The 17,151-nt window shown below is 45.3% G+C and overlaps 1 protein-coding gene across 1 annotated transcript in view; it reads left to right on the forward strand.

Annotated features, from left to right (window-relative positions):
- Positions 1-17,151, forward strand: part of F13A1 (coagulation factor XIII A chain) — a 159,460-nt gene that overhangs the window by 123,031 nt on the left and 19,278 nt on the right. Inside the window, exons 11-13 of the mRNA XM_058554041.1 lie at positions 2,543-2,696; positions 9,504-9,791; positions 15,848-16,008. Of these exons, the coding sequence (XP_058410024.1) occupies positions 2,543-2,696; positions 9,504-9,791; positions 15,848-16,008 (603 nt within the window). The remainder of the gene's footprint in view (positions 1-2,542; positions 2,697-9,503; positions 9,792-15,847; positions 16,009-17,151) is intronic.

Consider the following 17,151-nt stretch of genomic DNA (forward strand, 5'->3'; position numbering starts at 1 on the left):
GAAAGCATAGACTTTAACCCTCTTTAATCTCAACTTTAAATGTTAGGGATCTATCGCCAAGTCTCCCCATTGCTTACTAATGAGCATTACATTTTCACTCAGTTTTGAAATTTATAGTCGTGCGCACATAGATCCTATCTCACTTAGTCCTAAAATGTTCTCATGAAATTGACAGAACAAGTATAATTATTTTCATTTTATAGAAACAGGAATGAAGTTCAGAGAGGATAAGGTAACTTTCTAAAAGTATGCCTCCAAGATCAGAATCCACGTGTCTTGCGGCAAATCCAGTGAGTCTCTCAAATACCTTCTTCAGAACGGTTACACCTGCCAGTCCCTGTGCCTATCACAGCCTGCCTTCTCTCCACTAATTTTTTTGCTTTAATTTATTTTAGCTTTATTGGGGGTATAATTGATAGTCTTAAATTGCACACATTTAATGTATACATCTTGATGAGTTTGGACATATGCATATACCTGTGATACCATCGCCACAACTAAGGTACTACACATATGCATCACCTCCAAAACTTTTCTTGTGTTTTTTGTGAGTTTCATTTTTGCTTGTTGGTTGGTTGGTAAGAACACTTAACATGAGTTCCTTTAGTTCACTAACTCCTATGCATCTTTCAGTTTTCAACTTGGCTGTTACTTCCTAGCCAACCCCCAGTCCCTCCACCCCACTGCCCCAGGTGCTCCCCTGGTATCTGGATGTTCCCCCACAAGGTACTTATGGTACCATATTGCAGGGGTTCTCAGGCCTGAGTGTGCAATAGAGTTATCTGATACCGTTTTTAAAAAAATAATAGATTTAGGGTCCCACCCAAGACCTCGATCAATTGATCAGACATCTATTTTTTTTTATGTTCCTCCAGGTGATTCTGATGCACAGAATCTCCCTTACTAGAGTGTGTAAACCCTATAAAGGCAGTGACTTAATCTCTTTTGTCCATCATTAGGACTCCAGCACCTTGAACAATATCTGGCAATACTATTAAATAATTTATTATTATTATTATTGATAATATGTATTGAGTATTTGCTCTATGTCAAGTACTATGATAAGTAATTTGCGTGCATTTATTTCAGTTAATTCTGCCAACCACCCTGAAGAAGGAGCTATTATTCTCCTATTTAAAAGAGGAGGGAACTGAGGCTTGGAGAGGGGCTTGGAAAACATTTGGTAAATACATCAGTGACTATTTTCAGCTGGAGCCCCTGAGACAGCAGTTCAATTCCTGTTTCCTGCCTGCTTCCATGCTAATAAATGGAACCCCCAAGAAAGTGACTGTAAAGAATATAATAAGGGACTCGGGGGGAATCTGCCTTCAGGCACAGATTTAGACATTGTTTCTAGAAAGTAGAGTGATAAGGCAGAACCTTGAAGAGCTTGAGGGACAGCCAGCATGGTCCCAAGATGCTATTTCCAAGTCCGACAAGTAGCATGATTTAGTTACTGAATCACCAGAAAATCACTGGAATTCCTCCTGGATAGTCTACTATTATTTTTCAATTAAAATGCTTTTGGCTGCAAGTAACAATAAAAAATGACTTAAACAGGGCCGGCCCCGTGGCTTAGCAGTTAAGTGCACGCGCTCTGCTACTGGCAGCCCGGGTTCAGATCCCGGGCGCGCACCAATACACCGCTTGTCCAGCCATGCTGAGGCTGCATCCCACATACAGCAACTAGAAGGATGTGCAACTATGACATACAACTATCTACTGGGGCTTTGGGGAAAAAAAGGAGAAGGATTGGCAATAGATGTGAGCTCAGAGCTGGTCTTCCTCAGCAAAAAGAGGAGGATTAGCACGGATGTTAGCTCAGGGCTGATCTTCGTGACAAAAAAAAAAAAAAAAAATGACTTAAACAATAGAAGTCTAAGTTTAATTTTTCTAATGTAAGAAATCCTGAAGTAGTTGGTCCCAAAGTTGGCTTAGCCGTTTAACAGCATCATCAAGCCCTCAAATGCTTCTGATCTTTCTACTCTGCCATCTTTGTATTGCTGGCAATGTTTCTCTTCACTGTCCCAGGACAGCTGTTAGAAGGTCCAGGCATCACTTCACTTCTCATGAAAACATCCAAAAGCAAAAAGGAAAAGGCAAACTCTCCCATGTACTGCTCTCCTTTTATAAAGGGGAAAAATCTTTCACGGAAGCCACCCAGCAGACTTCCTCTGCTTCCCGGAAGTAGGCCACACAGCCACTGCTAGCTTAAAGGACGCCTGGGAAAGCGAGTAATGGACATGGTGCTTTCAGCTCTCTCTTAGGAGGTGGAGTTTATCAGAAAAAAAAAACGGGAGAAAGAAATGGTTGATGCTTAAACAACCAATAGTCCCAGCCCCAAATATTCTTAGTTTAAAATACCTGATGATTAATCTAAACTAGATTCCCCTTCAGAATAGTTTTAAAACGAGTTTAACCCTATGAATCCAATGTTGCAGAAGAAAGGAACGTGTCATCTCTAGATGACTACACCATTGAGAGGTAGAGATTTTGGTAACAAGGACACTTGATGATGGCTAATGTTCTCTCCTGTTTTTAGGTCAACAGCGATCTTGTTTACATTACAGCTAAGAAAGATGGCACTCATGTGGTTGAAACTGTTGACTCAACCCACATTGGGAAATTAATTGTGACCAAACAAGTTGGAGGAGATGGCATAGAGGATATTACTGACACTTACAAATTCCAAGAAGGTAATTGACTACAATGGAATGAAGATTTCTTTGCCCAAGTCCGTTTAGTACTTACCCACTGCCACTATGAAATGTATTCCAGAGGATGCACTGGCATTTGCAGTATTCGGTAGTTAGGGCAGAAATATGAACTCTCGTGAGTAAAAGACACATCACACCCACAATTTTTCATTGTAGTTTGTTTGTTTACTTTGAGCAGAATTCCCCTTCACGTGGCTTATGAAATGATTTGATTTAAAGTCATGTCTATTTTAACAGAGTATAGAATATGTTTTTGCTCATAAAATATAAAAGCACCTTAATTTTTAAAATCCTCTTAGAAAATATTATATAACTAATGTAATTTTAGTTCAATAATAGAAATTTAAATAACTATTCACATTTGTTTAGTACTTTACATACTATTTTCACATATATTGGTCCATTGAATTATCATGGAAATCCCTTGAGGCAGATGATGAAATATTAATAGGATAGTGCAATCTCACTAATTCAAGCCGATTAGGTTGAAGGCTCGTTTCAATTATAAAATAATGTTAAGACGGTTTTGTTAACTTTTATTGTGTAGAATATTTCAAATGAAGCTGCTGAGTTCAGTCCCATCTCAGTCAGCCCTGAATGCCTACTCTTTGCCTGGAGTTGTGTTCGGTGCTAGGGATCCCCGCAGTGAGCAGGACCTGATTGCTTTTCCTGGCCAAGTGATAGGATCATTATGCAGAGGGTGCTTTGAGAACAAGAAAGAGGGACACTCAGTCCAACCAGGAGATTCAGAAAAAGCAAAGCTGGGTAAGAGAAGTTACAAACCCTAGTTAAAGAAAGCTGGACAGGAGTTTCCCAGGGAGTGGGAACACGACCTAAGGCACAGAGGCGTGACGCAGCTGGTGTGCTTAGGGTCCTGTGGTTAGGGTGAGGCATTACCGAAGCATCAAGCCCAGAGTGACAGGTGGCTGGAGACAAAGCTGCCCATGTTCAGTAGCAGACAGGAGGTATAGGACCTTGGGTCTCTTGATGGAGAACATGGAGTATATTTTACAAATGATTCACCAACAGAAGTTCTGAGGAGTGGCATTTATTTTAGTGAATGGATAAAAATGACAAATAATTAGCATATAACTAATATTCATCATTACTCTCGAAGTGCTAAGGAGTGCAGAATTTGTTTTAAATTTTTTAGATGGTCTTTCTGCTCTTATTTACAAAGCAATTTGCACTATAAAGAGAAAGTTTGCTGAATTGAGAGCTCTTGTGCATAGTATTAGAAATTCAGGATTTTTTTAATATGAACTAGTGAATTTTTGCTGTATTTCTGAAACGGTTCATCCTTCTCTTCTGTTGGTTATTACCCATTGCACAACATAGATACAAAACACATTTTTTTCTTTTTCGCTTTTTCCTAAAAAGAAGGGAGGAAAAGTAATGAATGTGAAGACATAGCAATAAAAACAATCAAAAAAAAAAAAACGTTTTTGTGCTAACAAAAATAAGCACAATAAAACAAAACAAACAAGCAAGGCACTCTTGTTATAGAGTTATAGGCAAATAGGATTGGAAGGGAAAAAGAAAAGTCCGTAGAAAAAGTTAAAGAAACTAGCTGCAGCATTCACTCATTTATTCATTCATCTGTTCAACAGCTTGCTATTGTTCCCAATACTGTGGAGGGACAGAGACATGCACAGCCCTGCCTTCCCATCTAGGTGGAGGACAGGCAGGAAGCAAGCCCTCACCAGGGGGTGCCTTGAACAGGGGGGGACAGATGCTTAGAGGGCACAGAGAAGGGCCTCCCAAGCCAGACTCCGGGATCCTAGAGGACGTTAGTGATGGGCTCACTGAGACAGAAGGATGAACAGGCTTGACCAGGCAAAGCATGGGGGAAGAGTTCTCCAGGGAAAGGCAGCAGGGCAGGGATTGTGGATAAAGTGTCCCGGAGTGGAAGAAGCACTGACCAGACAAGAGAACAAGAGATAAGCCTCCAGGGAGCCGTTCAGCGGCCAGCTGTCTTGTTTAAACCATACGGCAGAATGCCATTAGCTGTCAGCCACAGAGGTGGCAGTGAAAGCCAAATCAGCGTCAGAGGTCAAGAGACAAAGGACCCAAAAGCAGTCTAGAAAAGAGGAGTCAGGGGCTTGGCCAGGGGTGGACACCAGAATAAAACAAATAAAGTGTGCTGACTTGGAATGAGGAAGTCATCTGAAGCACAGGCCTCCAGAGTTCAACAAGAAGGCAAGGCTCAGAGAGGTGGCCACTGTGGGGTCTGGTTTAAGCAGAACCCCTAAATCTGCATGGGTAGTTGTAAGAGACACCCCATCCTGCTTCTAGTCTGGGCTTTGATCCAGATAGATAATTAGCCTCTTCATCAAGGACGGCATATGCATTTCAAATTCTGACTTTGGGAATGACCAAGTGAGTGCTATTCAGAGAAGGATGCTGAGACGGCACCGGAATATGCTGGCAAAGAGTGAGCGAGTGCTGCTGTCTGCCACGGGCAGCTAGGAAAGGGCTGCCAGCATCCACAGCAGTGTATCTGCCACCCCAATTCTTACTATTGAATCTCTCAAATAATTTCTCTTGAATCTCTCAAATAATTTCTCTATCTGCACATGCTGTGTGTGGCCACTAAAATGTGGCGATGAGTAAAAACATAGAAAAGAAATTATTACCAGATTTAGGAATTTACTATTTTAATTAACTAAATTGTGGAAATATCATTTTTCACTTTGACAAACTAAAGCTTAATATTAATTTTATACCGTTTTTAAGAATATAAGATGAAGAAACTATAAAATTTTGAAAAATAGAATTCTTAAAACTTCTCCTGTACCAATATATCCTCTTTTATGATGGTGTCTGGATTCCATTTCCTCTCTGCTCCATCAATTATTCCCTCTGTCACTTGTATTTTCATCTCTTCTTCTCTATTAGCTCCTTGTCATTAGCATTTAAGCAGGCTCGAGTGTCACTTGTGTTTAAAAGAATTTACAAAACTCTTTTCCAACAACATGTTCTCCAGCCAACATGCCCCGTTCTTTCTCCCTCTTTTCCTACACAGCCTGGCGTCTAACGAGAGCTGCCTGCACCTGGCAGCCAGCCATGTTCCTCTGCCTTCCATTCCTCACCTACCGTTCCCTGAGTTCTGCTACCAGCATATCCTGAAGCTCTTCTTCTCAAGGTTCCCAAGGCCACCTGACGGCCACATGGAATAAACACTTTGCAGATCTCTGCTGGCCTGACCCTCCTACACTTTTTTTTGATGTTATTGCTCATTCCCAATTCCTAAAATCTCTCTCTTCTGTTCTTATGATACGACTTTCTCCTGGTTCCATCCCAACCTTCCTAACTCTTTTTTCTCTCTTCTTCTGTGACTCAAATCTCCTCTTTCTTCACCCCTTCTGAATGTTATTTCATTCTAGCCTTCATTCCTACACACATTATGTTCTTTCTATGTAGCTGTTGTCAACATTCACATTTGTACTGACCACTCCCAAGTCTTTGTCTCCAGCCTAGACTTCACTTTAAGCTCCACACTCACCTAAATGTCCCATAGGAACCTGAAACTGGACCTTCCCACATGCCACCTCCTCTCCCTCCCTCCCCCACCCCAGATCTCTTTCTCCCCCACTCCCTACCACCGTGAAGAGAGCCATGACCCACCCAAATTTAGCAAATTGACTATCAGCCAAGCCGCAAATCCTCTACATGTCCCCTCTGAAATAGTTCAGATTCATCCCCCTCGCTTTAGCTCCATGACCACTCTCTGACAATAAAGTGGTGTCGGGTGTGGAAAGCCCATAGCACAGTGCCTGAATCATAGTAAGTGTCCAATAAAAGTTAGTTTGCACTACTGCTAGTAATTCTATGATTACTACCATACTACTACTATTAGCTTCAGCTATGATTATTTTTCTCCTGGTTACCTGCTGTAGCTGCCTGATTCCACCTTTCCTCCTCATCCTCTCTTTCCCTTAGTCTAACCCCTGCATTGCTTCCAAGTACTGGGAAAAGGAAAGAAAATCAGGTAATGTGCTAGTGAGAGATGAGAGGACTAGGGTTGGGACACATTATACAGGGTAGTGGAAGGAGGGGCACTCTGAGAAGGTGACGTTTGAGATAAGACTCAAAAGTGAGAAGAGGCTTCATCAAACACAGAAGGCACTCTCCTTACATCCCAATTAAGGGAAAGGTGTTTGACCTTGCTCCTGGGGGCCACAGAGGAATCTCAGAAAATATAAATGGCTTTAGATCATCTCTCACAGCATCATCTCACAGCACTAAATTCACAGCCCTGAATTATGTAAGACGTCAGAGCACAACACACAACCGCAGAGAGACAGGAATTCTACAGGCTCGGGGGAGACCCTGCAGTTCCTGCCTCCTCTCTGGGCCTATGCTTCCTGCAACAACCCCAGCCTGCCTCTGCCTGGCAGTTCCTGCCCACAGGGCCAGGCCAGGCCCCAGAAGGAAGTGAAAGGTTCCTCCATCCACCGCACGCTATAAAGTCTCTCGTAGCTCGCCAGGAGCCTTCCACTGCCCCTTCCTCTCATCTCGGCCAGCTCAGTCTCCTTCCCCACAGGTGGCACCTCTCTGACCATCCTCCTGCTACTCATGCTGGCCTCCTGCATTTTGCCTAAATGCATATTTGGTGCCCATCCAAAGCGACAATCATTAATTCTCTCTTTTTCATGTAGCTATTTGCCAGACGCTTTCTGCTAAAATAGTTCACTGGACTTTCCTTGTCATAGCCCCTCCTTCCCTTTATTATTATCTCCTTCCTATTGATCTGTAAACATGTGCTCTAGCCAGTGCTCGTCCGAGACCAATTGTTTCTGGCACATTCTTGCAGTCTTGACAATTAGAGAAATTGTTAATACACACACATACATACACTCAAATACACATCCACGTTTGTTTGCAGCACGTGCTGGCATTTTCTCTGTCTTTGCAAAGTACTAGTAGCTGCCAATTCTTATGCATGTTCTACCTCTAATCCACCTCACAGCCCTATGATGTGGGCGCCCTTATTTTACAAACAAGGAAACTGATGGTTTCCTTGTAGCGCCTGCCTTGTAGAGTCGTTCCAAGGATTAAATGAGCTAATGCACAATACGCCCTAACCACAACACCCATCATGTAGTTAGCTCTCAGTGATAGTTATTATTATTAACTGGCCTCTTCATGTCCATTGCATTTCATTATTAACCAAGTAAAGTGGAAGACAATATCTTAAAATTAACATAACTATAGGGGCCGCCCTGTGGCCCAGTGGTTCAAGTTCCGCGCACTCCGCTTCACCTTTGCAGGTTCAGATCCTGGGCGTGGACCTACACCACTCGTCAGCCATGCTGTGGTGGTGACCCACATACAAAATAGAGGAAGATCGGCATGGATGTTAACTCCAGACTAATCTTCCTCAAGCAAAAAAAAGAGGAAGATTGGAAATAGATTAGTTCAGGGCAAATCTTCCTTAGCAAAATAAAATAAAATAAAAATTAACCTACCTATAAAAGCCAGCATTTTTATTTCAAAGTGATTTTATTTTTGCTAGCCATTCCCATGACTAGTTTTTACAAGGCAAAGAGTTTGCCTCTGTATCTTCCACAATGCACTAAGCTATACCCAAAGCTATCAGGATGGTAACAAGAACAGCGGCCATCCCCCCACAGTGCCTCAAGCCCTGTCCCCAAGGCCAGCATTTATCCGGCGCTCTCTTAGGGATGTTAGTCCAGCTTGGAGCAGCAAGCTCTGAGGCCCAACTTGTCCCTGTATTTCTCACCTCCTCGCCTGCACAAAGCTATCTTTTCTTCTTCCAGAGCCCACCCCTTCTCCTCCTCTCCCTACCTTCATCTCCACCACCACCACCCTGGAAACCCTCCATAAGACATTTTCTTAAAAACAACACACACATCTCAAACTGCACCACCAGATGCCCGTACGCATCCCTCAAACAAAGTCTGTTCAGGGTCAGATGAGTTTGGGACATCTTGTGTTAAAGTCAACGAGCGTCCTCACTGTAGGCCCATCTCAGAACCTTTGATGGGCTGATGATGTCGGGAACATCCAGGAAGCACAGGAAAACCCAGCGCTCCGAGGGAACTTGGCCTTGGAGCCCCATGCAGGCAAGGCCTGTCAACAGTGTGCCACATCTGATCGTGTGGGGCGATGCACTGTTTGGGAAAAGTGGTCTCTGCCCTCTGCTGGGGGCAGATGGCAACAGAGGAAGGAGTGGAGGGCAGGACGGGAGCTGCCCTAAGGTCGGCTCAGCAGGAGCAAGTGAGACAAGGCTCAAGAGGAAAGAGAGATGAGGAAGACAGGTCTTGTTGGGGAGACCCATGAAGAGGAGAAAACTCATATTGCAGAAGGCGGAGTGGCAAGATGCAACTATTGCCAAAATCTTTGCTTAGAGATCCTCGAATTCTAGCTACGTGGCTGGGACCTGAGGAGGAAAGAAAATCGGTACCACAGTTTGGGAAGAGTTAGATTTTGCCAATTCAACCCGCTGAAGCCTGAAAAAGTGGCAGTGGAGAAACAAGCTCAGAGCAAGCCCCTCTGCCACCCCCTTTCGGCTCTGGTGATGCCGCCTGCCTCAGCAACCTAGGCAGGTCGTGACTCTCCGGGAACTTGATTTTTGTGCACTTCGTAACAGGAATAATGATGACCCCAACCCCACAGGGAAGTTGTGTGGCTTATAGAGGCAATCCAACAAGCACAGCGCACAGCGCCCAGCGCCCAGAGCACAGTGTGTTTATCAATGTGACTTTCTCTTTGATGGATTGCATTTGTTTTTTCCTGTCATTATCTCTGCATCTTTCCTAGGTAAAGAAGAAGAGAGATTGGCCCTAGAAACTGCCCTGATGTATGGGGCTAAGAAGCCCCTCAAAACAGAAGGCGTCATCAAATTGAGGTCTGACGTTGACATGGACTTTGAAGTGGAGAATGCTGTGCTGGGAAACGACTTCAAGCTCACCATCACCTTCCGGAACAAAAGCCCCACCCGTTACACCATCTCAGCCTATCTCTCGGGCAACATCACCTTCTACACGGGGGTCTCCGCGGCAGAATTCAAGAACGAAACATTCAACGTGACGCTGGAGCCCTTGTCCTGTAAGCTAATGAGGGGGACTGCTCTCTCCAGGACTTGTTATCTGCCTCCCTGTCTGGCTCAGTGCTCTCAGCCCCATAACTTTCTGTCAAAGTTACAGTTCTGCCCCAGAGCTCAGGAGCAGGGACCTCACAGGAGACCCACTTCCTTTAGAGAGGCCTCAACTTTCGTCTTCACGTATCATGTGTAGAAGGGAACACTGAAATTTTCAAAGCCTAGAGCCCCATGAGTCATGAAAATTAAATGTAACTTAAGTTCTTGCTATTCAAAGTGTGGGCCGAGGACCTGAAGCATCAGCATCCCCTGGGAGCTGGTTAGAAATGCAGACTCTCAGGTGCCGCTCCAGACCTCTTGAATCAGGGTCTGCATTTTCACAAGATCTCAAGGGGACTCGAGTGCCCAGGGAAGTCTGTGAAGCACGTGTCTCAGAAAGCAGGTCCCCTGCTGGTGCCTCTCTCCCAAGTTAGGAAAGGCTTTTGGGGGCTGCCAAGCAGGAATGGTGTATTTTGCTTTACCGTTTAGAAGGCAGGGAGATTTAAGCTTTGCATAGAGGCTGTTTCTGAAAAATGATCTGTTTAATGTATGGGGTGAGGAGAGAGCCCCTGCTTGGGAGAGGAGACTAGAGACTCAGGATGGGCTGTCCAGGAGCCTCTGACGGGCTTTGCTCTCTCTGCCATCTCTCAGGGGCCTCTTTCCCATCCTTGATCCCTTCCAGCAACCTTGCCCTTCCAAAGCATCTTCTTCACTATAAAAATTCAGAATATTTTAAGCAGGATTGGGATCAACATGCTGCAGCTTCTGCTGGGAATTGCAATTTCGACCAGTTTCATTTCCTGGGGTACTAGCATTAAGTGGGCACAATAGTCGGTCGCACAACTGACAAAATGAGTCAACCAGAAGAAACTGGTCTCCAGGCAGAGCGTGTTGAGTTAGACAGAACAGGTCAGAAAGGACCTGAACACATCGGGGCACCAGATTTTCGGTGACCTGACATGTGGCACTGAAAAAGAAAGGAAAAAAGGTATATGAATAATAATTTCTACAAAGCAGAGACTAATATGTCCCTTTGAGATGACCAAAGCACACATCTCAATTGTTTTCAAGCCTCCTGGATTCGCTGTCTGTCCCAAGCCACAGTAAGTGCCCTTGTGAGGCTTCGGAAAGATATTCCCAGAAAACTGGGAAACTATTCCTAAAACTCCTAATTCCAAGAAACCTGACCAAACTTGAAGGAAGCAAATCCCCCCAGCTTCAGTAACATAGCTAATGACTAGGAAATCACCATGGTATTTTCTTTGGAAACCAGAAGATCTAGCACTGTGCCTGTCCCTGGAGGTAGGAAAGGTAATTCTTGTAGAAAAGAGTAGTCAGAAAAGGACTCAGGAGGAGAACAGTCATCGCAATTGTTCAGCTGACACGGTGGGTTTAGAGACCCTGAGACTTGGAACTAGACAAATCCAGATACAAGGTATGACTATGTCACCCACTAGCTGTGTGTCCCTGGACAAGTTACTTAAGTAATCTGAGCTCACTCTCCTCATCTGTACTTGGAAACAATACTACCCACACCACAGGGTTGTTGATTCACTCCCCAAACATTTACTTCGTGCTTACAATTCCAGGTACTGTTTTGTGCTGGAGACACAGCAATGAACAAAACAGAAGTGCCAGCCCTTGTGCAGTTTCTAGTCCCCTGGCGGGCTCGACAGTAGACAATCAAACTGTGAAGAGGAATAGGAAATGCATGTAATAGGGAAATATAAAGCAGGGTGAGGGGGATGGAGGTGCTGGTGGGGTGGGGTGGTTGGGAAAACCTCTCTGATAGGGTGACATTTAATAGAAACCTGACAGAAGGGAAGGAGTGAGCTTTCCAGCAGGGAGAAACAGTAAGTGCAAAGGCCCTGAGGCCAGAGCATGTCTGATGTGTTCAGTGAGCAGCAAGGAGACCAGAGTAGGGAGCAAAAGCAGCAAGAGGAGAGTGGTGGGGGCAGACCATGTAAAGAATTGTAAGGACTTGGGCTTTGATTCCGAGCAAGCTGAGGAGCCGTGAGAGGGTTTTGAGCAGAAGTGGGGCGTGATCTAACTTAGGTTTTGAAAGATCACCCTGGCCGCTGTGCTGAGAAGAGACTATAGGGGAAGCAGAGCTGAAGCTACGAACCTAGGTAGGATGGTATTGCAATAGCTCAGGGAGAGACGGCGGTGTGGTGAGGGAGGGAGGCAGGGAGGACCTGTCTAATCTGGGTCTGTTCTGAAGGTAGAGCCCAGATTCGACAGTGTGAGAAAAGAGAGTGTGGAGGAAACTAAATGAGGTAATATGTGTGAAATGCTTCACACGTGCTATTCCCCCAATAAATGTTAACTTCCAACATGTTTACATTTGGGGAGACTGAGACTAGCAAGATGAGTTGATGTGTTCAAGGCCACACACAGCAATTAGAGGCAAAGCAGATCAGAGAATCCAGGTCCCATTCAGGCAATGACAGTGAGCCAGGCAAGTGTAGCCCCGGGCCCTACGTGGGCCAGTTCTCCCACACGTGCCCCTGTTACCTGCAGTTGAGCTGCCCCTCACTCACCTGGACAGGGAACAATACAGCACCCTTTTCCCACCACACAAGAGTCCCCTCTCTCAATCTCCTTCCCCTTCTCTCCCTAATCCAATAAGAGAATGGGCTCACATGAGTTCTCAGGCTGGGATGGCGTGATATATTAGCCCTCTCAGTCATCCGTCTAGGAAGAGATGACCAAACCTAAGCCTGACTCAGTATTAACACAGGTCCCACCCACTTGGCCAACCCCAAGGCTTGTCCTGAATATCTTGAGGGAAGTTGGAGACTGTTTCTTGCTTTACGCTTTAGGTAGGTGGCATCAACTACGTGCAGTAAACTGCATATTGCAATCTAAAATAAATTGCAGAAAGCCTCATGATTCTAGATCTTGCTCAAGCAGGTCAGAGTATATTCCTAGGAGGCTCTATTGCAAAGAAAGTTTTCCTAGTCAAATGGGAGGAATACTTTCCAGATCGATGATTAAAGGAAATGTGTGGGCTAGGATGAGCTTGGAAGATTTGAATAACTTAAACCTTCCAGTACCTTCAAAGGTGCTATCATTTCCACTTGGCTATATTTAGTTTTCTTTGCTTTTTGGAAAAGAGATGAGGCAGCCCCGGTCTGTGTCTGCCTCGGCTTGCCCAAGACACTGTAAATGGTGTCGGCAGGGTCCTGGCTCCACCACTCATAGAATGGAAATCTATTCTTCTTTCTCTTGCCACGTTTAATAAACTTTATCTAGAACAATTTCTTGTGCGGTGGCAAAACACGGCACTTACATAACGTACTATTTCAGGAGCACTGTTCTCTTGGGCTCGGAAGCACAGCCCAGTTTCTTCAGTGCTATGATTTAGAGAATGTTCTACCTCAGAGCATAAAGGGGTCCTGATGCCGACAATATAAAGGTAGCAAAAGCCTCTGTAAAGATTGGTAGAAAGAAGTCCAGCATATCTCACCAGCCTAAAGGAACTCAGTGGTCAAACACAGCCCTCCAGAAACAGACGAAGTTTATCTTTTATTATTACTGGAGGCAGCTAGAGGCAAAATGCATGTTCTTCAAGGCCTGTCATTTTGCCACTCCATCTGTCCAGATCTGGGGAAGTGAAACACAGGCCGCATGTGCTCATCTGAGGTCGTAACCAGTTGAGGGACAGAGTCTTATTCGTCTGGACAATTCATTGCTAGAGGAGCCGTGGAGAAGCAGAGTCCAGGCTCAGGCCCAAAGAAGGCAATATGAGTGGGTCATTCAAAAAGGCAGAATTTGAGGGCCAAGGTCAAGGCAAAGTCATAGATTCAAAAGGCTGAATCTCAAGGAACAGGACTGCCCTGGGAATCAAGCCAAGTTGTTTAGTAGGTGTCTAGGATGGACCAATATTTTCTAATAACTCTGCATAGCCTAGGACAGGGTTTCTCAGCTGAGGCACCACTGACAATTCAGGCTGGATAATTGTTGCAGGCTGTCCTGTGCATTGTACCATATTTAGCTGCATCCTTGGCCTCTACCCACTAGATGCCAGTAGCAACCTCAGTTGTGACAACCAAAAATGTCTTCAGACGTTGCCAAACATCCCCTGCAGGGGCAAAATAGCCCTCAATTGACAACCCCTGGTCTAGGATGACCACCCTGTCCAGTTTGCCAGGAGTTGGTGGGTTCTGAGGTGCAGGACTTTCAGTTTTAAAACTGAGACCATCCTAAATCCACCCTAACCCTGACCTAACCCCACCACTTCTACTGCTAGAACCTCCTATCTCTGGGAGCTTCTCCAAGTTGAATATGCATCATCCGGGCATCTTACTCAAATGCAGATCCTGATTCAGTAGGCTGGGGTGGGGTCAGAGAACCTGCATCTCTAACCAGCTCCCAGGTGATGGCAGTGCTACTGATCTGTAGACCACACTTGGAGCAGCAAGGGCCTGGGATGGAAGGGCCATGCCTTCACTTGAACCAAGGCTTTTATGGGGCTGATTCTGTGGGGCTCTCCCTGGTTGTTGGCACCGTGCTTCTCCACCCTGGCTTCACGGTAGAGTCAGCTGCAGAACTTTTAAAGCAATACCTGGGCCCCAACTTGCAAGATTCTGATACAATTGGTCTGGGGTGGGATCTAGCAGGGAGGTTTTTAAATGTCCCAGGTGAGTGTGATGTGGAGCCAAGACTGAGAACTCTTCAGTCAGCGGGCTGGTGGCGGTCACGGCACCTACTCTCTGTGAAGAGACCTTGACGCAGATGATGAGCATGGTCTGATGCCCTGGCCTGTGAGCCAGGAAGTCAGCAGGCCTTCCTTGAGCCCTGGTACTCATTCCCACGTGGCCTTCCATCCTCAATACGGGACTGCTGCTCATTATGAGCAGCTAAAATGAACTACCTTCTGCACTTTAAATTATTGACCATGGGAATTATTTCCTTCAATAACTTCTGCAGGAAGGAGGAATCTTTGGCAAAAGGCAGACATTGGGCAGGGAAGGAGCAGTGGAGACATTCAATTCTGTGAACATTTACAAAGCCTGTGTTCCGTGCCTGGGGATGGAGGCATGAGTCACCCATCTCCCTGCTGAACTTGCCGGCAGATGACAAAGCACTAGCACCTGGCTCTGCCCAGGTAGCAGCAGGTGCTGCATCGTGGCCCAGGCTCAGCCTGCAGAACTGCCCTTTGCTCTCTGGAGTCCTGGGCTGTGGGAAATGGGAATGATAGAGAAAGTGGGTAATGCAGCCAAATAGAACCTCACTGCTGTGGCCAGAGCCACAAGATAGAACCCCATCCTCAGCCCAAATGGTGAACAGAGGGAGCTGGGACCACTCCCCATCCTCCAAATGTCATCCTCATTGGCCTGTCCCCAACACCTAAAAACTAACATCAGTAACTTAAGGAAATAAGCATTTGGCACAGAGGTCTTTTAAGTTGCAAACAGGAGAGGGGTGGGAGAGAGTTAAATGCCTATGGTGAAAACTGGTTTCAACAGCTTTTTTCTCTTAAATAGAAAAATCATGTCAAATTAGTACAGACAAAACTAGAAAGAAAATATGAAGCACTACAAGGAAAAGGTTTAAGTAGTTGACAGTTTTGCTCAAGTTTTGCCCATGGCCTGTGTGAGACGTTTCTTATCACATGAGGGGGCAGCACATCAAATGGTGGTCTTGGACTTCACCGCTCCACATCCGCCATCTTGAGATTGTCCCTGCCCTGATCAAAGCCCAAGTTAAAACCCCTTAGTCCTTGATTTTAAACATCTTTGTCATGACATGGCAGTTTACAACAGCAAAGGCATTGTTTGGAAAATTTGACACATTTTCTCTCGTAAGACTTGACTGAACATTAAATTTCCAGCACATTCTTTCTTTGCCCAGGAAGCAGGAGAGCTTGTTCCTGATTGACTCTGTTCCATTTGCCCCTCACCTCTGCTGTGTTCCTGGTGGACGCTGTGCTAATGTGGAAAAGGTAGGGGCACTTGGAGAACAGTAAAGCAGATCCTATCTCAGATCTTGATGCCTCGCCTGTTTGTTTTCCTCCTGCCAGTCAAGAAAAAGGAGGTGCTGATCAGAGCGGGCGAATACATGGGCCAGCTGCTGGAACAAGCGTCCCTGCACTTCTTCGTCACAGCTCGTGTCAATGAGACCAGGGATGTTCTGGCCAAGCAGAAGTCCACTGTGCTGACGATCCCCAAGGTCATCATCAAGGTCAGTTTTAGCACCTCAGACAAGAGAAAAAGGCAAGGTTGTTGATTAGGCACCCAGGCTTAGTGTGTTTGTGTGTGTGTGTGCGCGCACACACGTGTGAGTGTGTGTCTTGCTCCAAAAAAAATGGAGCTAGGATCCTCCTGTTCTTTGAAAGAAGTAAACTAGCCTATATATAGACACACACATATAACACTTTTCTCTCCTCTCCAGATTTAAATATGTAGATGTGGCTGCAGATATAAATATAACCTGTGGGTATAAACACACTTGTGGAGGAAGTTAAAGATGTGTAATGGATACAGATACTTAGAACTCTCAGTGTCTCCAGAATAAAGTGGGTCAGGCCTGGCATAAAATGGAAACTGCCTGAATCATCTCCCACCTGCATTTTGGACAGTACTGTTGTTCATTGAGACATAATTATATACAGCAGAATGCACAAACTGAAAGGGCAGCTTGACGACAATGACTTTTCATATATGTACACATCTTGTAGCCACCGGCCAGATGAAGATATAGAGGATTTCCAACACCCTAGAAAGTTCCCTCTTGCCTTTTTCAGTCAATAAGCCCTTCCCCCATCACCAAGATAACCACTTTTCTGACATCTGTCACCATAGAGGTTTTTTGCATGTTTGGCTGGTAGTTTTACTGTTTTCTCTCCATTTACCACCTGAAATCTCTGCCCAAATGGCTCAAAGGAACTTGGCTGAGGATGGGCAGGAATGGAAGACCAATATGGTAGCTTGTTTTCTCCCACTTCTCAGGAGCACTCGCAGCATCTGTGGCCACATCCCTGAAACACCTTCCTGCCCTGTGAGCAGAAGCCCAGGCCTCCTTAGAGTGTGACATCTTAGGCCAGCCTATCCAGGGCTTAGAGACCTTCCCAAGTCTCTGGAGAACACTTTTCTTGAAGTGATTAAAAGTGACTAGCACAGGGCCAGCCCGGTGGCATAGTGGTTGGATTCATGCTCTCCACTTCGGCAGCCCAGGGTTCGCGGGTTCAGATCCCAGGTGTGGACCTGTGCACTGCTCATCAAGGCGTGCTGTGTTGGCATCCTATATACAAAATAAAGGAAGATGGGATGTTAGCTCAGGGCCAATCTTCCTCAGCAAAAAAGAGGCAGATTGGCAACAGATGTT

This window comes from Diceros bicornis, chromosome 14 (genome assembly GCF_020826845.1).
Source record: "Diceros bicornis minor isolate mBicDic1 chromosome 14, mDicBic1.mat.cur, whole genome shotgun sequence".
Lineage (NCBI taxonomy): Eukaryota > Metazoa > Chordata > Mammalia > Perissodactyla > Rhinocerotidae > Diceros > Diceros bicornis.